Source organism: Giraffa tippelskirchi, chromosome 14, assembly GCF_054371585.1.
Source record: "Giraffa tippelskirchi isolate mGirTip1 chromosome 14, T2T-mGirTip1v1.2.pri, whole genome shotgun sequence".
Taxonomy (NCBI): Eukaryota; Metazoa; Chordata; class Mammalia; order Artiodactyla; family Giraffidae; genus Giraffa; species Giraffa tippelskirchi.
The window spans coordinates 8,446,024-8,473,902 of NC_137288.1; the positions used below are offsets into that span (position 1 = coordinate 8,446,024).

Consider the following 27,879-nt stretch of genomic DNA (forward strand, 5'->3'; position numbering starts at 1 on the left):
TCTCCATCTCCATTCATGTCATCCCCTGCAGTTTCCAATTCCCTGTTCCTGAGTGGTTTTGGAGACCTTGTGGGGAGTTTGGTTGCATTGGAGTTTGCATTACCACCTTGATTCGATTCACACTGTTCTGCCGTCAGGGACACTGTCAAGGGGGAGTGAGGAGCAGCCTGCGCTTCCAGCAGTGACCACACGGTGGGGCGAGTGCTGCTCTCCCCTCTGGGAGCCCCAGGCCACAGGCATCCCAGTGAGGAGCCAGCTCTGTGCTCAGCTGAAAGGAGTTAGTCTCTCAGGGGCCTCTGAGCCCTTGCCTTTGGATCACCCAGGGTGGGCATTGACTGGGACAGAAAAAATTGCCCTGAATTCCATGGACGGAAGAGCCTGGCTGTGTAGAGTTCGTGGGTTGCCGTGAATCAGACACAACTGAGGACAGAAAAATTCAATACATTAAAACACTTTTGGGGGGTGGGGGTGAGTGAAAGGGGGTGATGTGGGTTTTTTTGTCTTATATAACAGCCAAGGGAAATCTAGTTTAAACCTAAATTCACATAGACGGGAAAGGTATAGCTCTCCATCACCCTATTAAAAAAAAAAAAAAAACTACTAAACTTTTCTGAAAGTTTATTTACTAGCTTCCTTGAGCAGTTCATGGTGAAGGTTTTTTTTTTTTTTTTTTCTGTGACATTGGCCTCATTAAAAAGTCCGGTTTGCCTTTACTGGATAATTTTGTTCATTGGTTTCTTAGGGAACCTTGGTAATATTTGAGTTTCCTGGGGAGTATGGTCACATGACCTGGCCCTGGCCAATCGGTGCATTCCACCTCCCTGGCCACTGTGATTGGCTCCGGGCTGGGGCAGTGCCCAATCGGGGCCCAGGGCCGGGCCTGACGTTGGAAGCCAGGGGAAGACGAGCTGTCGTCCTGCTGGGGTAGGGGAAGGGGTGGGGCCGGGGGAGGTCAGGCTCCAGCAGTGGGAGGGGCGTGAGGTCCGCCTGCGGCAGTTGGTGACCTTCCCGCTCCCCTCAGGGCAGAGCCGCCGGCCTGAGAATGAGGGCGCTGCTGAGCCCAGGGGCTGGGATGGCCCGTTGCTGCTGTGGTCCCAGAGCTCCACCCGAGACCTGAGGGAAACCTTCTGCCCGTGAGTCCTCTCCCGCTTGTCTGTCAGCTTGTTTGAAGCATGCTGGGTTTTCTGCCCAGCTGGCTAAGGGGAGTCCCTGGAAATGCAATGGTGTGGGTTTTGGCAGACTTCAGGGAAGACATGCCAGATGAGCCTGGGAGACTCCAGCTTAATCTGGATTCAGGAGATATCTCTTCGGGCCAGCTAGTAATTGTAGGATAAGCCTAATGAGTCTTCACAGGATGAAGAGAGTAACGTGCCAAGGTAGCATTCGATGTCCTCATTCGAGAGGATGAAGCTGGTGCTCAGAGAAGGGGGGAACTTGGCCACAGCAAGGAGGTGTGCACCCAGACAGAACCCCCAGATCCGGCCATTGGAGCTCAGGGAGGCCACTGGTGTGGCTTGTCCCTGTGGCAGGGGCCGAGGCACGCAGCCCACCCTGATTCCTGTGGGGGCCTGACTTGGGAAGTGCCATCTGGTAGCTTTGAGACTCACCAAACCAAATTGCACTGGAGAGAGGAGGGACACCTTCCTTCATCCACCCCCCACCCCCGCCGGCTTCCCACATACCCTGACCCCTTTCTCTCGATTTCGGAGCCATTTCCAGAGTCCCGCTCATATGACCTCATTTGAAGTGCACTGTGGACGAGCTGCCATCTGCAGCTGCTACCACAGCAGCCAAGGGCTTTAGCTCCCGAGTACCTCCCTTCCTTTGGAACTTGGGGGCCCTCTACTCCCCACTTGCACACCACAGACCTTTGCTGAGGATTGTGGGGACCCTCACTCAGTTTGCAGCACGTTGTAGCCATCCCTGTCCTCCCTTGAAACTCAGCTTGTGAGCTCCTTTGGAGCAGCGTGGCCCACCTGGCTGCAACGGAAGAGACACAGCTGACAGTGAAACAACAGCTTAGATCTGAGAGCCGGAAAGCTCTGTCAAAAGGGACCTCCCTCTTCACGCCGTAGAGGCTGTAGGAGCCGCCAGGGTTTCGGAACCAGTGCTGGGGCCAAAATGACTCCACAGCTGTTTTCCTTCCTGGGGAGGGTTCTGGCTTGAGTGGGAATGGCTCAAGTCTAAGGTTCTGAAAGCCCACTGTGTGCAGATGCACGGTACACAGAGAGGAGAAGGTGGAGTCCTGCCCTGGAGGTGGTCACAGCTCACGGATGAGCCAGGCAGGCAGGCAGGCAGGGCATGAGAACACCTGAGCTGCCTTCATGAGTGAATGGTGTGGGGGCAGAGGAAGAGAAGCCGGTCTGCTCCCTCATGTGGTGCCCAGAGCAGGTTGTCCCCAGAGGAAACCCTTACGACGGTGAGGAGAATCCCTGCTGTTTCCCAAGGGGTTCCGTCGGTGCGTGTCTTCCCCGGAGCGCTCAGGCCGTCTCTAAAGTACACTGGCCATGGGCATTGCCTCTCCTTGGAACTTCCCATGTGTTTCTCTTTTTTATGGAACAGTGATTTTCTAGAGGGGTTCTGGGCCACAAGGATGTTGGGTCATTTTCTAGCCTTCTGTCATGAAGAACGCTTTCCTGGGCGTTGGGGTGGTTTGTTGTTCCAGCTCCCTTTCTTGGCTTCTTTTGGGAGCTGGTGCAACAAGACGAGCTCAGCCTCTGCCTTCTGGCTGAGATGTCACCCTTGAAACAGCAATGCCTGCCTGGAGATAATGATGGCAGTGGCCAAAAGGGCTTCGTTTGGCACATGGTATCTTGAAAGGACGTACACCGTCCTTTCAGATATCAAAGGCTAGTTCAAATGACATAAAAATGAGAACTCTCCAATGGAGTCTTACAGTAGGTGGAGAGTCCGAAAAACACTGCTTCAGTCATTTCACGGAGAGTCATTGATTGGGGACACCAAGAATATAGGAAGGAATGCACAAAGAAAAGATGAAATTGTGTTCAGGATCGGGGGAAGGGATGAACAGGGCGTGCTTGCCTTGAATCCAGGCTTTGTTGGGGGGTGGGGCATAAAGATCAAACGGGTCTGAAACTACCAAGTGGTGATGGTAACACAGGATCACCAGAGTTACACAACAGTGTTCCCATATTGCAACAATGATGAAAAAGTTTACGAATCCCAACTTAACCAACAAAAATACAGGAAACCATACAAAAAAGAAAACATCACCAGAAAGGTGGAAACAAACCAAATGCAAAGCAGTTCAGGGGAAAGGAACTCCATGTCCCCTGGGGGCAGACCGAGTTGCCGGCGTCCACGGTGAGCAGACAGGGATGGAGGCTGCAGAGCCGACCGCTCCCCTGGACGTGGTGTTTCCGGCAAGGGCTCTGGGTGTCTGTCCAGAGCGGGGGCTCGTTCTCCCTGCAGGGGTGGGTGAGTCATCGTGGGCGTCTGGGTGTTGCGCGGGAGCCAGGGCAGGCTCTCCCTGCCGAGGCGGTGACTCCTCCTCTGCCTCGGGTTCTCCTGCCAGAGCCCGAGCAGGTACAGGTGCACGTGGAGGTGGAGGTTCTGGCTGAGGGGGTGGGACATCAGTGCCTGGGGCTGGGGGTCCTGCAGGCACGGAGATCCGATCTGCCCGGTGTGCTGGCCAGTACCCAGCTGGCCTGGTGTCTCTGCGAGGGCAAGTCTCGGTTCTCCATCTGCCCTCGGTGGATCCCTGGGTCCTGCACCTGGAGCCACCACCTCTGTAGGGACAGGTCTGGGAAGTGGAGCCTGGTTCCAGTTGGAGGTCAGTGCTAGAGCTGGGGGAGAAGCAAAGTTTGCCCACAGGCCAGCCTTGGCATGTGCGTATCCCGGGACAGAAAGCTTCCAAGAGATTCCCAAAGAATACCCAGCGTCGGATGTCTTTTGGGACTGAAGTGTGCGAGACGGGGGGCGGGGGGTGTGAGGCCAGCGCTTGCTGCAGGCCCAGCAGCAGCTTTCGGGGACTCGTCCCTGTGTAGCTCAGCACCCCGTCCCCACACACTCCCGTGCAGCAGCCCCAGCGTCCTCACCTCTGTGCTCTGGCGTGCTGGGCTCCAGGTCCTCCTGCTGCCTCAGAGGCCGGGGTTCTCGGGACTCTGGGTCGGAGCCGGGTGTGCTGAGCTCCGTGGCAGCCTCAGACTGGGCCGGCGGGTGTATCCTGGGCGGTGTCTCTGCAGCAGGCCTTCCCCGCCTCCTCTTCTCCCCCGGTGGGCCTGATGCCTCCGTGGGCACGCTCACCTGGAGCCTGCACTGGGCCTCACGGGCGGGGGGGTGGTGCTCCGACCCCTCCCTCCGGGAGGTGGATGGGGTGTCCCCGTCCTCGGCCTCATCACGTGGGAAGCTCTGCAACGACAGTGACCGTCAGCCAGCCATGCTGGGAGTTTTCCAAGCTGGGCCTGGCCAGTGGAACCGCTGCTTCTGCCTGCTCGAACTTCTCTTCCCAGAAGGGTCAGAGACGTGTGTCTGCTCAGATCCCCACCCGGGAGGAAAGAGACCCACCTGTGGGTGTGAGGTCAGCCTGGGCGGCCGCCGCTGCCCGCACACTCCCCATCGGGCCCAGCCTGCTCTCCCCTGGGGTGTGGACACAACTTGTCCGCAGGCTTCTGACCCCACATCCGCCTGGGTTTCCTTGAGGGAGACACACCCCGAGAAACCCGCATCCACACACACAGGCAAAGGACCCGGTGTTTCCGGGTGGCATGGGCGAGGTGGCCTGGCCCGGCCTGGGGCTCCCCGTGTTACCTTTCTGTTTCTCCGGGCAAACGGCCAGAGGCCTCTCGGGGGTGTCCTGAGCCAACGTCGACAGGGTGCCCACGCACACTGCCTGTGAGCTCTCCTGAGGCCCCGGCCTCTGGGCATGGGCAAACAGCAGAACATCCTGGCAGCAAGTGATCTGGCTGGGGGCTCCTCTCCACTCTGGAGGCCTGGATACCCGGGTTGCGGGTTCTGTTGGGTTCTGTTGCCGGCAGGTGACATCATCGCCTGGGGTTCGTGCTGAGGTCCCTTCCCCAAAACTTCCCAAGGGAATCTCTGGGTTTCTGACTGCTCGACCACCCCCCTTAGGCCATGTGCAGGCACAGAGACACCCACACAGCCCAGCCCACAGCCCTGGGGAGGCCTGGGTGCAGCCAGGGCCTGAGCTCCGAGGGCCCTGCTGCTCTCAGACCAGGCTCCTTCTTCTCATAAGTGGTGTGGCCCTGGACAAGCATATGCCCCTCAGGGTTTCCCCAGTCTCTCCATCTGCAGAGTGGGCGTCATTCTCCCATCTGCTTCCTAGGTCTGTCGGCCTACGAGCAGCTCCATGCCTTTCCACCTGGGGCCGATATCACATGGAGCTCGTGCGCTGAGACTTCTGAAAGAAAGATTCCATCCAGGGCTGACATAGCACAGAATGGGGCAGAACGAGGCCTGGATGTGCCGTGGTACCCAGGAAAACGCACTCCCCCTCCTGACTGTTTTGAGACCCCGCATCCAAGTTGGAGGAACGAAAGGAAAACTCGAAGGTCTCCCTCTCTTGTAGAAAAGAGTAGCCAACTTTCTGGTCCTCTGTTTCCATTGAGATTCTGTTCAAGTGTCCCAGCTCGGCTTCTGCGGGTGGCTGAGCTTCTAATGCCTCCCTGCGTTCTTGTCTTTTCCTCTGCAAACCTTCCCTCCTTTTTCCCCTTCTGGGGTGGATGGGCGCTGTCTTTGCTTCTACCTTCGAGACAGATTGAGGAAAAGTCTGGACCATCGACTCCTTTCCTCTCTTTGGTTCCGTGTCTCTCTCTGGCTGTGTCCCTCTCTTTTCCTTTCTCAGTTGTGTCTGTGTCTTCCTCTTTCTCTCTCGTGTGTGGATAGATGGATGCTAGGAATTCCACATGTATATGATTAGATGAGGGTTATGTTTTAGGGATAGGTTAGAGGGAGAGAAAGGCTTCAGGTCGGAGTTGGTCATAGGGGAAGGGTCAAGGGTGGTGGTGGTGTTTCTTGGAATCTGAGTGCTGTGCATTCTTCGTCTCTTTCCATATGAACCCCTTCTCAGATACACCACTTGGAAGGAGTCTCTCGTGTTCCGTTTCCTCTCTTTTGCATTTGTGAATGCTTAGCTTCTCTGTTGTGAAGAGGTTCCATTGGATGGAAACCCATTGGTGTACTTCGTGTACCTCTTTCCCTTAATTGAAGAGACCCATTTCTACCTCCGCCCAGCAAATGGCAAGGAGACTCTGATGTTAAGGAGCCTTTGACCTACGCTTCTTTCTAGCTATCTCATGACATCAGTCTTTAGGGTGAGGTTTTTCCCCAATATTGAGGTGGTCTGAGATCCAAACCAATAGCGTTCTTCAGATGTAGCTGTCTGGGTTTCCCATGGACATTGATTGAAGAGGCTTTCTTGTTCCCATTTGGATAATCTCCCCTTCTGTGTCAGAGATGAGTTGACGATGGATGCTGGGGTTTGTTTCTGGACCCTCAACTTTATTCCATCGATCTGGATCTGTGTGTGTTGTTGTATTCCCAATAGCATACTGTCCTGCTGCTGCTGCTGCTGCTGCTAAGTCACTTCAGTCGTGTCAGACTCTGCGCGACCCCATGGCCTGCAGCCTACCAGGCTCCTCCGTCCAGGGCATTTTCCAGGCAAGAGTACTGGAGTGGGTCGCCATTGCCTTCTCCGATACTCTCCTGAGGATCCTAGTTTGGTCGTCTAATTTCCTTTCACACAACCTTGGATGTCCGTATCGGGGCCTTTTCGTCGGATTGTATTGACAATTTAGGCTCTTTTCTGTTTCCGTAACCCCTTTTGCAATTCTTTGTTCGGTGCGAAAATGCATTGGCATTTTGGGAGGAATAGCATCGAAGCTGTGGATTGCCTTGTGGGGCTGTGACATCATTTTACCAATAGGAATTTTTCAAGCCCTGAGCACAGCTTCTCTCTCCAGTGATTGGTGTGGGCTTGATCTTCCTTCTTCCATCTCTCGCCGTTTTGTGAGAACAGGTGCATCCTTCCCTTCTGGGTTAGATGGACTCGTGGATATCACTTCAGTGCATGGCATTGTCAGTGGGGGTGATAATTCCCTTCTCATTGGAAGACTTTGCTGTGAGTATTAGAAATGCAAGTGACTTCTCTTCCCCTTCCTCTCTGTCCATCTCTCAGAGCCACCGGGAAACAGAGGCCTCATCCACGGTCACACAGGCCTGAGGGGGTGCAACTAGACTGTTGTTTCTTCAGGCCCTCAGTGCTGGACATCATCCGGGATCCTCTGTGTGTGTCTTCCTCAGTCTGGTGTCCCTTCAGACCTTTCCCTAGTTTTCACAGGCTTGTTGTGTTGGTGTTCTTTGTCTGTTTGGAGACACATCCTTGATAAGCTTTGTGTTTCCACTCATTCGTCTGGCGATGTATGACCTGTCTTTTGCTTTTGTCATGAGGTCTTTCCCACAGTAGATATCTTTGATTTTGCCAAGTCCACTGTATTCTCTGGGTTTTTTTGTGGACTGCCTTTTAGTTTTGTGTGTGAAGACTCAAAGCACGTGTCCGGTTTCTGCTCATTGTTCTTCTAGATTGGTGACAAGTTTTCACGGAAAGTTTGTCTAGGGATAAGTGGAAGTGAACTCGGTGTAAGGTGTCAAGTCTCCATCTCCATTCATGTCATCCCCTGCAGTTTCCAATTCCCTGTTCCTGACTGGTTTTGGAGACCTTGTGGGGAGTTTGGTTGCATTGGAGTTTGCATTACCACCTTGATTCGATTCACACTGTTCTGCCGTCAGGGACACTGTCAAGGGGGAGTGAGGAGCAGCCTGCACTTCCAGCAGTGACCACACGGTGGGGCGAGTGCTGCTCTCCCCTCTGGGAGCCCCAGGCCACAGGCATCCCAGTGAGGAGCCAGCTCTGTGCTCAGCTGAAAGGAGTTAGTCTCTCAGGGGCCTCTGAGCCCTTGCCTTTGGATCACCCAGGGTGGGCATTGACTGGGACAGAAAAAATTGCCCTGAATTCCATGGACGGAAGAGCCTGGCTGTGTAGAGTTCGTGGGTTGCCGTGAATCAGACACAACTGAGGACAGAAAAATTCAATACATTAAAACACTTTTGGGGGGTGGGGGTGAGTGAAAGGGGGTGATGTGGGTTTTTTTGTCTTATATAACAGCCAAGGGAAATCTAGTTTAAACCTAAATTCACATAGACGGGAAAGGTATAGCTCTCTGTCACCCTATTAAAAAAAAAAAAAAAAAAACTACTAAACTTTTCTGAAAGTTTATTTACTAGCTTCCTTGAGCAGTTCATGGTGAAGCTTTTTTTTTTTTTTTTTTCTGTGACATTGGCCTCATTAAAAAGTACGGTTTGCCTTTACTGGATAATTTTGTTCATTGGTTTCTTAGGGAACCTTGGTAATATTTGAGTTTCCTGGGGAGTATGGTCACATGACCTGGCCCTGGCCAATCGGTGCGTTCCACCTCCCTGGCCACTGTGATTGGCTCCGGGCTGGGGCAGTGCCCAATCGGGGCCCAGGGCCGGGCCTGACGTTGGAAGCCAGGGGAAGACGAGCTGTCGTCCTGCTGGGGTAGGGGAAGGGGTGGGGCCGGGGGAGGTCAGGCTCCAGCAGTGGGAGGGGCGTGAGGTCCGCCTGCGGCAGTTGGTGACCTTCCCGCTCCCCTCAGGGCAGAGCCGCCGGCCTGAGAATGAGGGCGCTGCTGAGCCCAGGGGCTGGGATGGCCCGTTGCTGCTGTGGTCCCAGAGCTCCACCCGAGACCTGAGGGAAACCTTCTGCCCGTGAGTCCTCTCCCGCTTGTCTGTCAGCTTGTTTGAAGCATGCTGGGTTTTCTGCCCAGCTGGCTAAGGGGAGTCCCTGGAAATGCAATGGTGTGGGTTTTGGCAGACTTCAGGGAAGACATGCCAGATGAGCCTGGGAGACTCCAGCTTAATCTGGATTCAGGAGATATCTCTTCGGGCCAGCTAGTAATTGTAGGATAAGCCTAATGAGTCTTCACAGGATGAAGAGAGTAACGTGCCAAGGTAGCATTCGATGTCCTCATTCGAGAGGATGAAGCTGGTGCTCAGAGAAGGGGGGAACTTGGCCACAGCAAGGAGGTGTGCACCCAGACAGAACCCCCAGATCCGGCCATTGGAGCTCAGGGAGGCCACTGGTGTGGCTTGTCCCTGTGGCAGGGGCCGAGGCACGCAGCCCACCCTGATTCCTGTGGGGGCCTGACTTGGGAAGTGCCATCTGGTAGCTTTGAGACTCACCAAACCAAATTGCACTGGAGAGAGGAGGGACACCTTCCTTCATCCACCCCCCACCCCCGCCGGCTTCCCACATACCCTGACCCCTTTCTCTCGATTTCGGAGCCATTTCCAGAGTCCCGCTCATATGACCTCATTTGAAGTGCACTGTGGACGAGCTGCCATCTGCAGCTGCTACCACAGCAGCCAAGGGCTTTAGCTCCCGAGTACCTCCCTTCCTTTGGAACTTGGGGGCCCTCTACTCCCCACTTGCACACCACAGACCTTTGCTGAGGATTGTGGGGACCCTCACTCAGTTTGCAGCACGTTGTAGCCATCCCTGTCCTCCCTTGAAACTCAGCTTGTGAGCTCCTTTGGAGCAGCGTGGCCCACCTGGCTGCAACGGAAGAGACACAGCTGACAGTGAAACAACAGCTTAGATCTGAGAGCCGGAAAGCTCTGTCAAAAGGGACCTCCCTCTTCACGCCGTAGAGGCTGTAGGAGCCGCCAGGGTTTCGGAACCAGTGCTGGGGCCAAAATGACTCCACAGCTGTTTTCCTTCCTGGGGAGGGTTCTGGCTTGAGTGGGAATGGCTCAAGTCTAAGGTTCTGAAAGCCCACTGTGTGCAGATGCACGGTACACAGAGAGGAGAAGGTGGAGTCCTGCCCTGGAGGTGGTCACAGCTCACGGATGAGCCAGGCAGGCAGGCAGGCAGGGCATGAGAACACCTGAGCTGCCTTCATGAGTGAATGGTGTGGGGGCAGAGGAAGAGAAGCCGGTCTGCTCCCTCATGTGGTGCCCAGAGCAGGTTGTCCCCAGAGGAAACCCTTACGACAGTGAGGAGAATCCCTGCTGTTTCCCAAGGGGTTCCGTCGGTGCGTGTCTTCCCCGGAGCGCTCAGGCCGTCTCTAAAGTACACTGGCCATGGGCATTGCCTCTCCTTGGAACTTCCCATGTGTTTCTCTTTTTTATGGAACAGTGATTTTCTAGAGGGGTTCTGGGCCACAAGGATGTTGGGTCATTTTCTAGCCTTCTGTCATGAAGAACGCTTTCCTGGGCGTTGGGGTGGTTTGTTGTTCCAGCTCCCTTTCTTGGCTTCTTTTGGGAGCTGGTGCAACAAGACGAGCTCAGCCTCTGCCTTCTGGCTGAGATGTCACCCTTGAAACAGCAATGCCTGCCTGGAGATAATGATGGCAGTGGCCAAAAGGGCTTCGTTTGGCACATGGTATCTTGAAAGGACGTACACCGTCCTTTCAGATATCAAAGGCTAGTTCAAATGACATAAAAATGAGAACTCTCCAATGGAGTCTTACAGTAGGTGGAGAGTCCGAAAAACACTGCTTCAGTCATTTCACGGAGAGTCATTGATTGGGGACACCAAGAATATAGGAAGGAATGCACAAAGAAAAGATGAAATTGTGTTCAGGATCGGGGGAAGGGATGAACAGGGCGTGCTTGCCTTGAATCCAGGCTTTGTTGGGGGGTGGGGCATAAAGATCAAACGGGTCTGAAACTACCAAGTGGTGATGGTAACACAGGATCACCAGAGTTACACAACAGTGTTCCCATATTGCAACAATGATGAAAAAGTTTACGAATCCCAACTTAACCAACAAAAATACAGGAAACCATACAAAAAAGAAAACATCACCAGAAAGGTGGAAACAAACCAAATGCAAAGCAGTTCAGGGGAAAGGAACTCCATGTCCCCTGGGGGCAGACCGAGTTGCCGGCGTCCACGGTGAGCAGACAGGGATGGAGGCTGCAGAGCCGACCGCTCCCCTGGACGTGGTGTTTCCGGCAAGGGCTCTGGGTGTCTGTCCAGAGCGGGGGCTCGTTCTCCCTGCAGGGGTGGGTGAGTCATCGTGGGCGTCTGGGTGTTGCGCGGGAGCCAGGGCAGGCTCTCCCTGCCGAGGCGGTGACTCCTCCTCTGCCTCGGGTTCTCCTGCCAGAGCCCGAGCAGGTACAGGTGCACGTGGAGGTGGAGGTTCTGGCTGAGGGGGTGGGACATCAGTGCCTGGGGCTGGGGGTCCTGCAGGCACGGAGATCCGATCTGCCCGGTGTGCTGGCCAGTACCCAGCTGGCCTGGTGTCTCTGCGAGGGCAAGTCTCGGTTCTCCATCTGCCCTCGGTGGATCCCTGGGTCCTGCACCTGGAGCCACCACCTCTGTAGGGACAGGTCTGGGAAGTGGAGCCTGGTTCCAGTTGGAGGTCAGTGCTAGAGCTGGGGGAGAAGCAAAGTTTGCCCACAGGCCAGCCTTGGCATGTGCGTATCCCGGGACAGAAAGCTTCCAAGAGATTCCCAAAGAATACCCAGCGTCGGATGTCTTTTGGGACTGAAGTGTGCGAGACGGGGGGCGGGGGGTGTGAGGCCAGCGCTTGCTGCAGGCCCAGCAGCAGCTTTCGGGGACTCGTCCCTGTGTAGCTCAGCACCCCGTCCCCACACACTCCCGTGCAGCAGCCCCAGCGTCCTCACCTCTGTGCTCTGGCGTGCTGGGCTCCAGGTCCTCCTGCTGCCTCAGAGGCCGGGGTTCTCGGGACTCTGGGTCGGAGCCGGGTGTGCTGAGCTCCGTGGCAGCCTCAGACTGGGCCGGCGGGTGTATCCTGGGCGGTGTCTCTGCAGCAGGCCTTCCCCGCCTCCTCTTCTCCCCCGGTGGGCCTGATGCCTCCGTGGGCACGCTCACCTGGAGCCTGCACTGGGCCTCACGGGCGGGGGGGTGGTGCTCCGACCCCTCCCTCCGGGAGGTGGATGGGGTGTCCCCGTCCTCGGCCTCATCACGTGGGAAGCTCTGCAACGACAGTGACCGTCAGCCAGCCATGCTGGGAGTTTTCCAAGCTGGGCCTGGCCAGTGGAACCGCTGCTTCTGCCTGCTCGAACTTCTCTTCCCAGAAGGGTCAGAGACGTGTGTCTGCTCAGATCCCCACCCGGGAGGAAAGAGACCCACCTGTGGGTGTGAGGTCAGCCTGGGCGGCCGCCGCTGCCCGCACACTCCCCATCGGGCCCAGCCTGCTCTCCCCTGGGGTGTGGACACAACTTGTCCGCAGGCTTCTGACCCCACATCCGCCTGGGCTTCCTTGAGGGAGACACACCCCGAGAAACCCGCATCCACACACACAGGCAAAGGACCCGGTGTTTCCGGGTGGCATGGGCGAGGTGGCCTGGCCCGGCCTGGGGCTCCCCGTGTTACCTTTCTGTTTCTCCGGGCAAACGGCCAGAGGCCTCTCGGGGGTGTCCTGAGCCAACGTCGACAGGGTGCCCACGCACACTGCCTGTGAGCTCTCCTGAGGCCCCGGCCTCTGGGCATGGGCAAACAGCAGAACATCCTGGCAGCAAGTGATCTGGCTGGGGGCTCCTCTCCACTCTGGAGGCCTGGATACCCGGGTTGCGGGTTCTGTTGGGTTCTGTTGCCGGCAGGTGACATCATCGCCTGGGGTTCGTGCTGAGGTCCCTTCCCCAAAACTTCCCAAGGGAATCTCTGGGTTTCTGACTGCTCGACCACCCCCCTTAGGCCATGTGCAGGCACAGAGACACCCACACAGCCCAGCCCACAGCCCTGGGGAGGCCTGGGTGCAGCCAGGGCCTGAGCTCCGAGGGCCCTGCTGCTCTCAGACCAGGCTCCTTCTTCTCATAAGTGGTGTGGCCCTGGACAAGCATATGCCCCTCAGGGTTTCCCCAGTCTCTCCATCTGCAGAGTGGGCGTCATTCTCCCATCTGCTTCCTAGGTCTGTCGGCCTACGAGCAGCTCCATGCCTTTCCACCTGGGGCCGATATCACATGGAGCTCGTGCGCTGAGACTTCTGAAAGAAAGATTCCATCCAGGGCTGACATAGCACAGAATGGGGCAGAACGAGGCCTGGATGTGCCGTGGTACCCAGGAAAACGCACTCCCCCTCCTGACTGTTTTGAGACCCCGCATCCAAGTTGGAGGAACGAAAGGAAAACTCGAAGGTCTCCCTCTCTTGTAGAAAAGAGTAGCCAACTTTCTGGTCCTCTGTTTCCATTGAGATTCTGTTCAAGTGTCCCAGCTCGGCTTCTGCGGGTGGCTGAGCTTCTAATGCCTCCCTGCGTTCTTGTCTTTTCCTCTGCAAACCTTCCCTCCTTTTTCCCCTTCTGGGGTGGATGGGCGCTGTCTTTGCTTCTACCTTCGAGACAGATTGAGGAAAAGTCTGGACCATCGACTCCTTTCCTCTCTTTGGTTCCGTGTCTCTCTCTGGCTGTGTCCCTCTCTTTTCCTTTCTCAGTTGTGTCTGTGTCTTCCTCTTTCTCTCTCGTGTGTGGATAGATGGATGCTAGGAATTCCACATGTATATGATTAGATGAGGGTTATGTTTTAGGGATAGGTTAGAGGGAGAGAAAGGCTTCAGGTCGGAGTTGGTCATAGGGGAAGGGTCAAGGGTGGTGGTGGTGTTTCTTGGAATCTGAGTGCTGTGCATTCTTCGTCTCTTTCCATATGAACCCCTTCTCAGATACACCACTTGGAAGGAGTCTCTCGTGTTCCGTTTCCTATCTTTTGCATTTGTGAATGCTTAGCTTCTCTGTTGTGAAGAGGTTCCATTGGATGGAAACCCATTGGTGTACTTCGTGTACCTCTTTCCCTTAATTGAAGAGACCCATTTCTACCTCCGCCCAGCAAATGGCAAGGAGACTCTGATGTTAAGGAGCCTTTGACCTACGCTTCTTTCTAGCTATCTCATGACATCAGTCTTTAGGGTGAGGTTTTTCCCCAATATTGAGGTGGTCTGAGATCCAAACCAATAGCGTTCTTCAGATGTAGCTGTCTGGGTTTCCCATGGACATTGATTGAAGAGGCTTTCTTGTTCCCATTTGGATAATCTCCCCTTCTGTGTCAGAGATGAGTTGACGATGGATGCTGGGGTTTGTTTCTGGACCCTCAACTTTATTCCATCGATCTGGATCTGTGTGTGTTGTTGTATTCCCAATAGCATACTGTCCTGCTGCTGCTGCTGCTGCTGCTAAGTCACTTCAGTCGTGTCAGACTCTGCGCGACCCCATGGCCTGCAGCCTACCAGGCTCCTCCGTCCAGGGCATTTTCCAGGCAAGAGTACTGGAGTGGGTCGCCATTGCCTTCTCCGATACTCTCCTGAGGATCCTAGTTTGGTCGTCTAATTTCCTTTCACACAACCTTGGATGTCCGTATCGGGGCCTTTTCGTCGGATTGTATTGACAATTTAGGCTCTTTTCTGTTTCCGTAACCCCTTTTGCAATTCTTTGTTCGGTGCGAAAATGCATTGGCATTTTGGGAGGAATAGCATCGAAGCTGTGGATTGCCTTGTGGGGCTGTGACATCATTTTACCAATAGGAATTTTTCAAGCCCTGAGCACAGCTTCTCTCTCCAGTGATTGGTGTGGGCTTGATCTTCCTTCTTCCATCTCTCGCCGTTTTGTGAGAACAGGTGCATCCTTCCCTTCTGGGTTAGATGGACTCGTGGATATCACTTCAGTGCATGGCATTGTCAGTGGGGGTGATAATTCCCTTCTCATTGGAAGACTTTGCTGTGAGTATTAGAAATGCAAGTGACTTCTCTTCCCCTTCCTCTCTGTCCATCTCTCAGAGCCACCGGGAAACAGAGGCCTCATCCACGGTCACACAGGCCTGAGGGGGTGCAACTAGACTGTTGTTTCTTCAGGCCCTCAGTGCTGGACATCATCCGGGATCCTCTGTGTGTGTCTTCCTCAGTCTGGTGTCCCTTCAGACCTTTCCCTAGTTTTCACAGGCTTGTTGTGTTGGTGTTCTTTGTCTGTTTGGAGACACATCCTTGATAAGCTTTGTGTTTCCACTCATTCGTCTGGCGATGTATGACCTGTCTTTTGCTTTTGTCATGAGGTCTTTCCCACAGTAGATATCTTTGATTTTGCCAAGTCCACTGTATTCTCTGGGTTTTTTTGTGGACTGCCTTTTAGTTTTGTGTGTGAAGACTCAAAGCACGTGTCCGGTTTCTGCTCATTGTTCTTCTAGATTGGTGACAAGTTTTCACGGAAAGTTTGTCTAGGGATAAGTGGAAGTGAACTCGGTGTAAGGTGTCAAGTCTCCATCTCCATTCATGTCATCCCCTGCAGTTTCCAATTCCCTGTTCCTGACTGGTTTTGGAGACCTTGTGGGGAGTTTGGTTGCATTGGAGTTTGCATTACCACCTTGATTCGATTCACACTGTTCTGCCGTCAGGGACACTGTCAAGGGGGAGTGAGGAGCAGCCTGCACTTCCAGCAGTGACCACACGGTGGGGCGAGTGCTGCTCTCCCCTCTGGGAGCCCCAGGCCACAGGCATCCCAGTGAGGAGCCAGCTCTGTGCTCAGCTGAAAGGAGTTAGTCTCTCAGGGGCCTCTGAGCCCTTGCCTTTGGATCACCCAGGGTGGGCATTGACTGGGACAGAAAAAATTGCCCTGAATTCCATGGACGGAAGAGCCTGGCTGTGTAGAGTTCGTGGGTTGCCGTGAATCAGACACAACTGAGGACAGAAAAATTCAATACATTAAAACACTTTTGGGGGGTGGGGGTGAGTGAAAGGGGGTGATGTGGGTTTTTTTGTCTTATATAACAGCCAAGGGAAATCTAGTTTAAACCTAAATTCACATAGACGGGAAAGGTATAGCTCTCTGTCACCCTATTAAAAAAAAAAAAAAAAAAACTACTAAACTTTTCTGAAAGTTTATTTACTAGCTTCCTTGAGCAGTTCATGGTGAAGCTTTTTTTTTTTTTTTTTTCTGTGACATTGGCCTCATTAAAAAGTCCGGTTTGCCTTTACTGGATAATTTTGTTCATTGGTTTCTTAGGGAACCTTGGTAATATTTGAGTTTCCTGGGGAGTATGGTCACATGACCTGGCCCTGGCCAATCGGTGCGTTCCACCTCCCTGGCCACTGTGATTGGCTCCGGGCTGGGGCAGTGCCCAATCGGGGCCCAGGGCCGGGCCTGACGTTGGAAGCCAGGGGAAGACGAGCTGTCGTCCTGCTGGGGTAGGGGAAGGGGTGGGGCCGGGGGAGGTCAGGCTCCAGCAGTGGGAGGGGCGTGAGGTCCGCCTGCGGCAGTTGGTGACCTTCCCGCTCCCCTCAGGGCAGAGCCGCCGGCCTGAGAATGAGGGCGCTGCTGAGCCCAGGGGCTGGGATGGCCCGTTGCTGCTGTGGTCCCAGAGCTCCACCCGAGACCTGAGGGAAACCTTCTGCCCGTGAGTCCTCTCCCGCTTGTCTGTCAGCTTGTTTGAAGCATGCTGGGTTTTCTGCCCAGCTGGCTAAGGGGAGTCCCTGGAAATGCAATGGTGTGGGTTTTGGCAGACTTCAGGGAAGACATGCCAGATGAGCCTGGGAGACTCCAGCTTAATCTGGATTCAGGAGATATCTCTTCGGGCCAGCTAGTAATTGTAGGATAAGCCTAATGAGTCTTCACAGGATGAAGAGAGTAACGTGCCAAGGTAGCATTCGATGTCCTCATTCGAGAGGATGAAGCTGGTGCTCAGAGAAGGGGGGAACTTGGCCACAGCAAGGAGGTGTGCACCCAGACAGAACCCCCAGATCCGGCCATTGGAGCTCAGGGAGGCCACTGGTGTGGCTTGTCCCTGTGGCAGGGGCCGAGGCACGCAGCCCACCCTGATTCCTGTGGGGGCCTGACTTGGGAAGTGCCATCTGGTAGCTTTGAGACTCACCAAACCAAATTGCACTGGAGAGAGGAGGGACACCTTCCTTCATCCACCCCCCACCCCCGCCGGCTTCCCACATACCCTGACCCCTTTCTCTCGATTTCGGAGCCATTTCCAGAGTCCCGCTCATATGACCTCATTTGAAGTGCACTGTGGACGAGCTGCCATCTGCAGCTGCTACCACAGCAGCCAAGGGCTTTAGCTCCCGAGTACCTCCCTTCCTTTGGAACTTGGGGGCCCTCTACTCCCCACTTGCACACCACAGACCTTTGCTGAGGATTGTGGGGACCCTCACTCAGTTTGCAGCACGTTGTAGCCATCCCTGTCCTCCCTTGAAACTCAGCTTGTGAGCTCCTTTGGAGCAGCGTGGCCCACCTGGCTGCAACGGAAGAGACACAGCTGACAGTGAAACAACAGCTTAGATCTGAGAGCCGGAAAGCTCTGTCAAAAGGGACCTCCCTCTTCACGCCGTAGAGGCTGTAGGAGCCGCCAGGGTTTCGGAACCAGTGCTGGGGCCAAAATGACTCCACAGCTGTTTTCCTTCCTGGGGAGGGTTCTGGCTTGAGTGGGAATGGCTCAAGTCTAAGGTTCTGAAAGCCCACTGTGTGCAGATGCACGGTACACAGAGAGGAGAAGGTGGAGTCCTGCCCTGGAGGTGGTCACAGCTCACGGATGAGCCAGGCAGGCAGGCAGGCAGGGCATGAGAACACCTGAGCTGCCTTCATGAGTGAATGGTGTGGGGGCAGAGGAAGAGAAGCCGGTCTGCTCCCTCATGTGGTGCCCAGAGCAGGTTGTCCCCAGAGGAAACCCTTACGACAGTGAGGAGAATCCCTGCTGTTTCCCAAGGGGTTCCGTCGGTGCGTGTCTTCCCCGGAGCGCTCAGGCCGTCTCTAAAGTACACTGGCCATGGGCATTGCCTCTCCTTGGAACTTCCCATGTGTTTCTCTTTTTTATGGAACAGTGATTTTCTAGAGGGGTTCTGGGCCACAAGGATGTTGGGTCATTTTCTAGCCTTCTGTCATGAAGAACGCTTTCCTGGGCGTTGGGGTGGTTTGTTGTTCCAGCTCCCTTTCTTGGCTTCTTTTGGGAGCTGGTGCAACAAGACGAGCTCAGCCTCTGCCTTCTGGCTGAGATGTCACCCTTGAAACAGCAATGCCTGCCTGGAGATAATGATGGCAGTGGCCAAAAGGGCTTCGTTTGGCACATGGTATCTTGAAAGGACGTACACCGTCCTTTCAGATATCAAAGGCTAGTTCAAATGACATAAAAATGAGAACTCTCCAATGGAGTCTTACAGTAGGTGGAGAGTCCGAAAAACACTGCTTCAGTCATTTCACGGAGAGTCATTGATTGGGGACACCAAGAATATAGGAAGGAATGCACAAAGAAAAGATGAAATTGTGTTCAGGATCGGGGGAAGGGATGAACAGGGCGTGCTTGCCTTGAATCCAGGCTTTGTTGGGGGGTGGGGCATAAAGATCAAACGGGTCTGAAACTACCAAGTGGTGATGGTAACACAGGATCACCAGAGTTACACAACAGTGTTCCCATATTGCAACAATGATGAAAAAGTTTACGAATCCCAACTTAACCAACAAAAATACAGGAAACCATACAAAAAAGAAAACATCACCAGAAAGGTGGAAACAAACCAAATGCAAAGCAGTTCAGGGGAAAGGAACTCCATGTCCCCTGGGGGCAGACCGAGTTGCCGGCGTCCACGGTGAGCAGACAGGGATGGAGGCTGCAGAGCCGACCGCTCCCCTGGACGTGGTGTTTCCGGCAAGGGCTCTGGGTGTCTGTCCAGAGCGGGGGCTCGTTCTCCCTGCAGGGGTGGGTGAGTCATCGTGGGCGTCTGGGTGTTGCGCGGGAGCCAGGGCAGGCTCTCCCTGCCGAGGCGGTGACTCCTCCTCTGCCTCGGGTTCTCCTGCCAGAGCCCGAGCAGGTACAGGTGCACGTGGAGGTGGAGGTTCTGGCTGAGGGGGTGGGACATCAGTGCCTGGGGCTGGGGGTCCTGCAGGCACGGAGATCCGATCTGCCCGGTGTGCTGGCCAGTACCCAGCTGGCCTGGTGTCTCTGCGAGGGCAAGTCTCGGTTCTCCATCTGCCCTCGGTGGATCCCTGGGTCCTGCACCTGGAGCCACCACCTCTGTAGGGACAGGTCTGGGAAGTGGAGCCTGGTTCCAGTTGGAGGTCAGTGCTAGAGCTGGGGGAGAAGCAAAGTTTGCCCACAGGCCAGCCTTGGCATGTGCGTATCCCGGGACAGAAAGCTTCCAAGAGATTCCCAAAGAATACCCAGCGTCGGATGTCTTTTGGGACTGAAGTGTGCGAGACGGGGGGCGGGGGGTGTGAGGCCAGCGCTTGCTGCAGGCCCAGCAGCAGCTTTCGGGGACTCGTCCCTGTGTAGCTCAGCACCCCGTCCCCACACACTCCCGTGCAGCAGCCCCAGCGTCCTCACCTCTGTGCTCTGGCGTGCTGGGCTCCAGGTCCTCCTGCTGCCTCAGAGGCCGGGGTTCTCGGGACTCTGGGTCGGAGCCGGGTGTGCTGAGCTCCGTGGCAGCCTCAGACTGGGCCGGCGGGTGTATCCTGGGCGGTGTCTCTGCAGCAGGCCTTCCCCGCCTCCTCTTCTCCCCCGGTGGGCCTGATGCCTCCGTGGGCACGCTCACCTGGAGCCTGCACTGGGCCTCACGGGCGGGGGGGTGGTGCTCCGACCCCTCCCTCCGGGAGGTGGATGGGGTGTCCCCGTCCTCGGCCTCATCACGTGGGAAGCTCTGCAACGACAGTGACCGTCAGCCAGCCATGCTGGGAGTTTTCCAAGCTGGGCCTGGCCAGTGGAACCGCTGCTTCTGCCTGCTCGAACTTCTCTTCCCAGAAGGGTCAGAGACGTGTGTCTGCTCAGATCCCCACCCGGGAGGAAAGAGACCCACCTGTGGGTGTGAGGTCAGCCTGGGCGGCCGCCGCTGCCCGCACACTCCCCATCGGGCCCAGCCTGCTCTCCCCTGGGGTGTGGACACAACTTGTCCGCAGGCTTCTGACCCCACATCCGCCTGGGCTTCCTTGAGGGAGACACACCCCGAGAAACCCGCATCCACACACACAGGCAAAGGACCCGGTGTTTCCGGGTGGCATGGGCGAGGTGGCCTGGCCCGGCCTGGGGCTCCCCGTGTTACCTTTCTGTTTCTCCGGGCAAACGGCCAGAGGCCTCTCGGGGGTGTCCTGAGCCAACGTCGACAGGGTGCCCACGCACACTGCCTGTGAGCTCTCCTGAGGCCCCGGCCTCTGGGCATGGGCAAACAGCAGAACATCCTGGCAGCAAGTGATCTGGCTGGGGGCTCCTCTCCACTCTGGAGGCCTGGATACCCGGGTTGCGGGTTCTGTTGGGTTCTGTTGCCGGCAGGTGACATCATCGCCTGGGGTTCGTGCTGAGGTCCCTTCCCCAAAACTTCCCAAGGGAATCTCTGGGTTTCTGACTGCTCGACCACCCCCCTTAGGCCATGTGCAGGCACAGAGACACCCACACAGCCCAGCCCACAGCCCTGGGGAGGCCTGGGTGCAGCCAGGGCCTGAGCTCCGAGGGCCCTGCTGCTCTCAGACCAGGCTCCTTCTTCTCATAAGTGGTGTGGCCCTGGACAAGCATATGCCCCTCAGGGTTTCCCCAGTCTCTCCATCTGCAGAGTGGGCGTCATTCTCCCATCTGCTTCCTAGGTCTGTCGGCCTACGAGCAGCTCCATGCCTTTCCACCTGGGGCCGATATCACATGGAGCTCGTGCGCTGAGACTTCTGAAAGAAAGATTCCATCCAGGGCTGACATAGCACAGAATGGGGCAGAACGAGGCCTGGATGTGCCGTGGTACCCAGGAAAACGCACTCCCCCTCCTGACTGTTTTGAGACCCCGCATCCAAGTTGGAGGAACGAAAGGAAAACTCGAAGGTCTCCCTCTCTTGTAGAAAAGAGTAGCCAACTTTCTGGTCCTCTGTTTCCATTGAGATTCTGTTCAAGTGTCCCAGCTCGGCTTCTGCGGGTGGCTGAGCTTCTAATGCCTCCCTGCGTTCTTGTCTTTTCCTCTGCAAACCTTCCCTCCTTTTTCCCCTTCTGGGGTGGATGGGCGCTGTCTTTGCTTCTACCTTCGAGACAGATTGAGGAAAAGTCTGGACCATCGACTCCTTTCCTCTCTTTGGTTCCGTGTCTCTCTCTGGCTGTGTCCCTCTCTTTTCCTTTCTCAGTTGTGTCTGTGTCTTCCTCTTTCTCTCTCGTGTGTGGATAGATGGATGCTAGGAATTCCACATGTATATGATTAGATGAGGGTTATGTTTTAGGGATAGGTTAGAGGGAGAGAAAGGCTTCAGGTCGGAGTTGGTCATAGGGGAAGGGTCAAGGGTGGTGGTGGTGTTTCTTGGAATCTGAGTGCTGTGCATTCTTCGTCTCTTTCCATATGAACCCCTTCTCAGATACACCACTTGGAAGGAGTCTCTCGTGTTCCGTTTCCTATCTTTTGCATTTGTGAATGCTTAGCTTCTCTGTTGTGAAGAGGTTCCATTGGATGGAAACCCATTGGTGTACTTCGTGTACCTCTTTCCCTTAATTGAAGAGACCCATTTCTACCTCCGCCCAGCAAATGGCAAGGAGACTCTGATGTTAAGGAGCCTTTGACCTACGCTTCTTTCTAGCTATCTCATGACATCAGTCTTTAGGGTGAGGTTTTTCCCCAATATTGAGGTGGTCTGAGATCCAAACCAATAGCGTTCTTCAGATGTAGCTGTCTGGGTTTCCCATGGACATTGATTGAAGAGGCTTTCTTGTTCCCATTTGGATAATCTCCCCTTCTGTGTCAGAGATGAGTTGACGATGGATGCTGGGGTTTGTTTCTGGACCCTCAACTTTATTCCATCGATCTGGATCTGTGTGTGTTGTTGTATTCCCAATAGCATACTGTCCTGCTGCTGCTGCTGCTGCTGCTAAGTCACTTCAGTCGTGTCAGACTCTGCGCGACCCCATGGCCTGCAGCCTACCAGGCTCCTCCGTCCAGGGCATTTTCCAGGCAAGAGTACTGGAGTGGGTCGCCATTGCCTTCTCCGATACTCTCCTGAGGATCCTAGTTTGGTCGTCTAATTTCCTTTCACACAACCTTGGATGTCCGTATCGGGGCCTTTTCGTCGGATTGTATTGACAATTTAGGCTCTTTTCTGTTTCCGTAACCCCTTTTGCAATTCTTTGTTCGGTGCGAAAATGCATTGGCATTTTGGGAGGAATAGCATCGAAGCTGTGGATTGCCTTGTGGGGCTGTGACATCATTTTACCAATAGGAATTTTTCAAGCCCTGAGCACAGCTTCTCTCTCCAGTGATTGGTGTGGGCTTGATCTTCCTTCTTCCATCTCTCGCCGTTTTGTGAGAACAGGTGCATCCTTCCCTTCTGGGTTAGATGGACTCGTGGATATCACTTCAGTGCATGGCATTGTCAGTGGGGGTGATAATTCCCTTCTCATTGGAAGACTTTGCTGTGAGTATTAGAAATGCAAGTGACTTCTCTTCCCCTTCCTCTCTGTCCATCTCTCAGAGCCACCGGGAAACAGAGGCCTCATCCACGGTCACACAGGCCTGAGGGGGTGCAACTAGACTGTTGTTTCTTCAGGCCCTCAGTGCTGGACATCATCCGGGATCCTCTGTGTGTGTCTTCCTCAGTCTGGTGTCCCTTCAGACCTTTCCCTAGTTTTCACAGGCTTGTTGTGTTGGTGTTCTTTGTCTGTTTGGAGACACATCCTTGATAAGCTTTGTGTTTCCACTCATTCGTCTGGCGATGTATGACCTGTCTTTTGCTTTTGTCATGAGGTCTTTCCCACAGTAGATATCTTTGATTTTGCCAAGTCCACTGTATTCTCTGGGTTTTTTTGTGGACTGCCTTTTAGTTTTGTGTGTGAAGACTCAAAGCACGTGTCCGGTTTCTGCTCATTGTTCTTCTAGATTGGTGACAAGTTTTCACGGAAAGTTTGTCTAGGGATAAGTGGAAGTGAACTCGGTGTAAGGTGTCAAGTCTCCATCTCCATTCATGTCATCCCCTGCAGTTTCCAATTCCCTGTTCCTGAGTGGTTTTGGAGACCTTGTGGGGAGTTTGGTTGCATTGGAGTTTGCATTACCACCTTGATTCGATTCACACTGTTCTGCCGTCAGGGACACTGTCAAGGGGGAGTGAGGAGCAGCCTGCACTTCCAGCAGTGACCACACGGTGGGGCGAGTGCTGCTCTCCCCTCTGGGAGCCCCAGGCCACAGGCATCCCAGTGAGGAGCCAGCTCTGTGCTCAGCTGAAAGGAGTTAGTCTCTCAGGGGCCTCTGAGCCCTTGCCTTTGGATCACCCAGGGTGGGCATTGACTGGGACAGAAAAAATTGCCCTGAATTCCATGGACGGAAGAGCCTGGCTGTGTAGAGTTCGTGGGTTGCCGTGAATCAGACACAACTGAGGACAGAAAAATTCAATACATTAAAACACTTTTGGGGGGTGGGGGTGAGTGAAAGGGGGTGATGTGGGTTTTTTTGTCTTATATAACAGCCAAGGGAAATCTAGTTTAAACCTAAATTCACATAGACGGGAAAGGTATAGCTCTCCGTCACCCTATTAAAAAAAAAAAAAAAAAAACTACTAAACTTTTCTGAAAGTTTATTTACTAGCTTCCTTGAGCAGTTCATGGTGAAGCTTTTTTTTTTTTTTTTTTTCTGTGACATTGGCCTCATTAAAAAGTACGGTTTGCCTTTACTGGATAATTTTGTTCATTGGTTTCTTAGGGAACCTTGGTAATATTTGAGTTTCCTGGGGAGTATGGTCACATGACCTGGCCCTGGCCAATCGGTGCGTTCCACCTCCCTGGCCACTGTGATTGGCTCCGGGCTGGGGCAGTGCCCAATCGGGGCCCAGGGCCGGGCCTGACGTTGGAAGCCAGGGGAAGACGAGCTGTCGTCCTGCTGGGGTAGGGGAAGGGGTGGGGCCGGGGGAGGTCAGGCTCCAGCAGTGGGAGGGGCGTGAGGTCCGCCTGCGGCAGTTGGTGACCTTCCCGCTCCCCTCAGGGCAGAGCCGCCGGCCTGAGAATGAGGGCGCTGCTGAGCCCAGGGGCTGGGATGGCCCGTTGCTGCTGTGGTCCCAGAGCTCCACCCGAGACCTGAGGGAAACCTTCTGCCCGTGAGTCCTCTCCCGCTTGTCTGTCAGCTTGTTTGAAGCATGCTGGGTTTTCTGCCCAGCTGGCTAAGGGGAGTCCCTGGAAATGCAAGGGTGTGGGTTTTGGCAGACTTCAGGGAAGACATGCCAGATGAGCCTGGGAGACTCCAGCTTAATCTGGATTCAGGAGATATCTCTTCGGGCCAGCTAGTAATTGTAGGATAAGCCTAATGAGTCTTCACAGGATGAAGAGAGTAACGTGCCAAGGTAGCATTCGATGTCCTCATTCGAGAGGATGAAGCTGGTGCTCAGAGAAGGGGGGAACTTGGCCACAGCAAGGAGGTGTGCACCCAGACAGAACCCCCAGATCCGGCCATTGGAGCTCAGGGAGGCCACTGGTGTGGCTTGTCCCTGTGGCAGGGGCCGAGGCACGCAGCCCACCCTGATTCCTGTGGGGGCCTGACTTGGGAAGTGCCATCTGGTAGCTTTGAGACTCACCAAACCAAATTGCACTGGAGAGAGGAGGGACACCTTCCTTCATCCACCCCCCACCCCCGCCGGCTTCCCACATACCCTGACCCCTTTCTCTCGATTTCGGAGCCATTTCCAGAGTCCCGCTCATATGACCTCATTCGAAGTGCACTGTGGACGAGCTGCCATCTGCAGCTGCTACCACAGCAGCCAAGGGCTTTAGCTCCCGAGTACCTCCCTTCCTTTGGAACTTGGGGGCCCTCTACTCCCCACTTGCACACCACAGACCTTTGCTGAGGATTGTGGGGACCCTCACTCAGTTTGCAGCACGTTGTAGCCATCCCTGTCCTCCCTTGAAACTCAGCTTGTGAGCTCCTTTGGAGCAGCGTGGCCCACCTGGCTGCAACGGAAGAGACACAGCTGACAGTGAAACAACAGCTTAGATCTGAGAGCCGGAAAGCTCTGTCAAAAGGGACCTCCCTCTTCACGCCGTAGAGGCTGTAGGAGCCGCCAGGGTTTCGGAACCAGTGCTGGGGCCAAAATGACTCCACAGCTGTTTTCCTTCCTGGGGAGGGTTCTGGCTTGAGTGGGAATGGCTCAAGTCTAAGGTTCTGAAAGCCCACTGTGTGCAGATGCACGGTACACAGAGAGGAGAAGGTGGAGTCCTGCCCTGGAGGTGGTCACAGCTCACGGATGAGCCAGGCAGGCAGGCAGGCAGGGCATGAGAACACCTGAGCTGCCTTCATGAGTGAATGGTGTGGGGGCAGAGGAAGAGAAGCCGGTCTGCTCCCTCATGTGGTGCCCAGGGCAGGTTGTCCCCAGAGGAAACCCTTACGACGGTGAGGAGAATCCCTGCTGTTTCCCAAGGGGTTCCGTCGGTGCGTGTCTTCCCCGGAGCGCTCAGGCCGTCTCTAAAGTACACTGGCCATGGGCATTGCCTCTCCTTGGAACTTCCCATGTGTTTCTCTTTTTTATGGAACAGTGATTTTCTAGAGGGGTTCTGGGCCACAAGGATGTTGGGTCATTTTCTAGCCTTCTGTCATGAAGAACGCTTTCCTGGGCGTTGGGGTGGTTTGTTGTTCCAGCTCCCTTTCTTGGCTTCTTTTGGGAGCTGGTGCAACAAGACGAGCTCAGCCTCTGCCTTCTGGCGGAGATGTCACCCTTGAAACAGCAATGCCTGCCTGGAGATAATGATGGCAGTGGCCAAAAGGGCTTCGTTTGGCACATGGTATCTTGAAAGGACGTACACCGTCCTTTCAGATATCAAAGGCTAGTTCAAATGACATAAAAATGAGAACTCTCCAATGGAGTCTTACAGTAGGTGGAGAGTCCGAAAAACACTGCTTCAGTCATTTCACGGAGAGTCATTGATTGGGGACACCAAGAATATAGGAAGGAATGCACAAAGAAAAGATGAAATTGTGTTCAGGATCGGGGGAAGGGATGAACAGGGCGTGCTTGCCTTGAATCCAGGCTTTGTTGGGGGGTGGGGCATAAAGATCAAACGGGTCTGAAACTACCAAGTGGTGATGGTAACACAGGATCACCAGAGTTACACAACAGTGTTCCCAAATTGCAACAATGATGAGAAAGTTTACGAATCCCAACTTAACCAACAAAAATACAGGAAACCATACAAAAAAGAAAACATCACCAGAAAGGTGGAAACAAACCAAATGCAAAGCAGTTCAGGGGAAAGGAACTCCATGTCCCCTGGGGGCAGACCGAGTTGCCGGCGTCCACGGTGAGCAGACAGGGATGGAGGCTGCAGAGCCGACCGCTCCCCTGGACGTGGTGTTTCCGGCAAGGGCTCTGGGTGTCTGTCCAGAGCGGGGGCTCGTTCTCCCTGCAGGGGTGGGTGAGTCATCGTGGGCGTCTGGGTGTTGCGCGGGAGCCAGGGCAGGCTCTCCCTGCCGAGGCGGTGACTCCTCCTCTGCCTCGGGTTCTCCTGCCAGAGCCCGAGCAGGTACAGGTGCACGTGGAGGTGGAGGTTCTGGCTGAGGGGGTGGGACATCAGTGCCTGGGGCTGGGGGTCCTGCAGGCACGGAGATCCGATCTGCCCAGTGTGCTGGCCAGTACCCAGCTGGCCTGGTGTCTCTGCGAGGGCAAGTCTCGGTTCTCCATCTGCCCTCGGTGGATCCCTGGGTCCTGCACCTGGAGCCACCACCTCTGTAGGGACAGGTCTGGGAAGTGGAGCCTGGTTCCAGTTGGAGGTCAGTGCTAGAGCTGGGGGAGAAGCAAAGTTTGCCCACAGGCCAGCCTTGGCATGTGCGTATCCCGGGACAGAAAGCTTCCAAGAGATTCCCAAAGAATACCCAGCGTCGGATGTCTTTTGGGACTGAAGTGTGCAAGACGGGGGGCGGGGGGTGTGAGGCCAGTGCTTGCTGCAGGCCCAGCAGCAGCTTTCGGGGACTCGTCCCTGTGTAGCTCAGCACCCCGTCCCCACACACTCCCGTGCAGCAGCCCCAGCGTCCTCACCTCTGTGCTCTGGCGTGCTGGGCTCCAGGTCCTCCTGCTGCCTCAGAGGCCGGGGTTCTCGGGACTCTGGGTCGGAGCCGGGTGTGCTGAGCTCCGTGGCAGCCTCAGACTGGGCCGGCGGGTGTATCCTAGGCGGTGTCTCTGCAGCAGGCCTTCCCCGCCTCCTCTTCTCCCCCGGTGGGGCTGATGCCTCCGTGGGCACGCTCACCTGGAGCCTGCACTGGGCCTCACGGGCGGGGGGGTGGTGCTCCGACCCCTCCCTCCGGGAGGTGGATGGGGTGTCCCCGTCCTCGGCCTCATCACGTGGGAAGCTCTGCAACGACAGTGACCGTCAGCCAGCCATGCTGGGAGTTTTCCAAGCTGGGCCTGGCCAGTGGAACCGCTGCTTCTGCCTGCTCGAACTTCTCTTCCCAGAAGGGTCAGAGACGTGTGTCTGCTCAGATCCCCACCCGGGAGGAAAGAGACCCACCTGTGGGTGTGAGGTCAGCCTGGGCGGCCGCCGCTGCCCGCACACTCCCCATCGGGCCCAGCCTGCTCTCCCCTGGGGTGTGGACACAACTTGTCCGCAGGCTTCTGACCCCACATCCGCCTGGGCTTCCTTGAGGGAGACACACCCCGAGAAACCCGCATCCACACACACAGGCAAAGGACCCGGTGTTTCCGGGTGGCATGGGCGAGGTGGCCTGGCCCGGCCTGGGGCTCCCCGTGTTACCTTTCTGTTTCTCCGGGCAAACGGCCAGAGGCCTCTCGGGGGTGTCCTGAGCCAACGTCGACAGGGTGCCCACGCACACTGCCTGTGAGCTCTCCTGAGGCCCCGGCCTCTGGGCATGGGCAAACAGCAGAACATCCTGGCAGCAAGTGATCTGGCTGGGGGCTCCTCTCCGCTCTGGAGGCCTGGATACCCGGGTTGCGGGTTCTGTT

General features: G+C 55.3%; 3 protein-coding genes and 1 long non-coding RNA gene across 4 annotated transcripts; 1 reads left to right on the forward strand and 3 right to left on the reverse strand.

The window, feature by feature from the left end:
- Positions 1–1,027: 1,027 nt before the first annotated feature.
- On the reverse strand, positions 1,028–8,224 carry LOC145533868 (uncharacterized). Its single transcript, XM_081561213.1, has 3 exons — positions 4,771–8,224; positions 4,059–4,371; positions 1,028–3,806 (listed from the first exon to the last, which is right to left on the reverse strand). Exons 1-3 carry the CDS (start codon positions 5,005–5,007, stop codon positions 3,175–3,177), a joined length of 1,182 nt encoding a protein of 393 aa, XP_081417339.1. The 5' UTR covers positions 5,008–8,224; the 3' UTR covers positions 1,028–3,174.
- Positions 8,225–8,597: 373 nt separating this feature from the next.
- On the forward strand, positions 8,598–26,128 carry LOC145534182 (uncharacterized). The gene is made up of 3 exons (XR_014074317.1): positions 8,598–8,766; positions 16,288–16,399; positions 23,922–26,128. It is a non-coding gene; the product is annotated as an uncharacterized LOC145534182 (long non-coding RNA).
- Positions 8,653–12,573, reverse strand: LOC145534044 (uncharacterized). Its single transcript, XM_081561412.1, has 3 exons — positions 12,404–12,573; positions 11,692–12,004; positions 8,653–11,439 (listed from the first exon to the last, which is right to left on the reverse strand). The coding sequence occupies exons 1-3, from the start codon at positions 12,536–12,538 to the stop codon at positions 10,808–10,810; spliced, it is 1,080 nt and encodes a 359-aa protein (XP_081417538.1). The 5' UTR covers positions 12,539–12,573; the 3' UTR covers positions 8,653–10,807.
- LOC145534046 (uncharacterized) lies at positions 16,286–20,206 on the reverse strand. The gene is made up of 3 exons (XM_081561414.1): positions 20,037–20,206; positions 19,325–19,637; positions 16,286–19,072 (listed from the first exon to the last, which is right to left on the reverse strand). The coding sequence occupies exons 1-3, from the start codon at positions 20,169–20,171 to the stop codon at positions 18,441–18,443; spliced, it is 1,080 nt and encodes a 359-aa protein (XP_081417540.1). The 5' UTR covers positions 20,172–20,206; the 3' UTR covers positions 16,286–18,440.
- Positions 26,129–27,879: the final 1,751 nt, after the last annotated feature.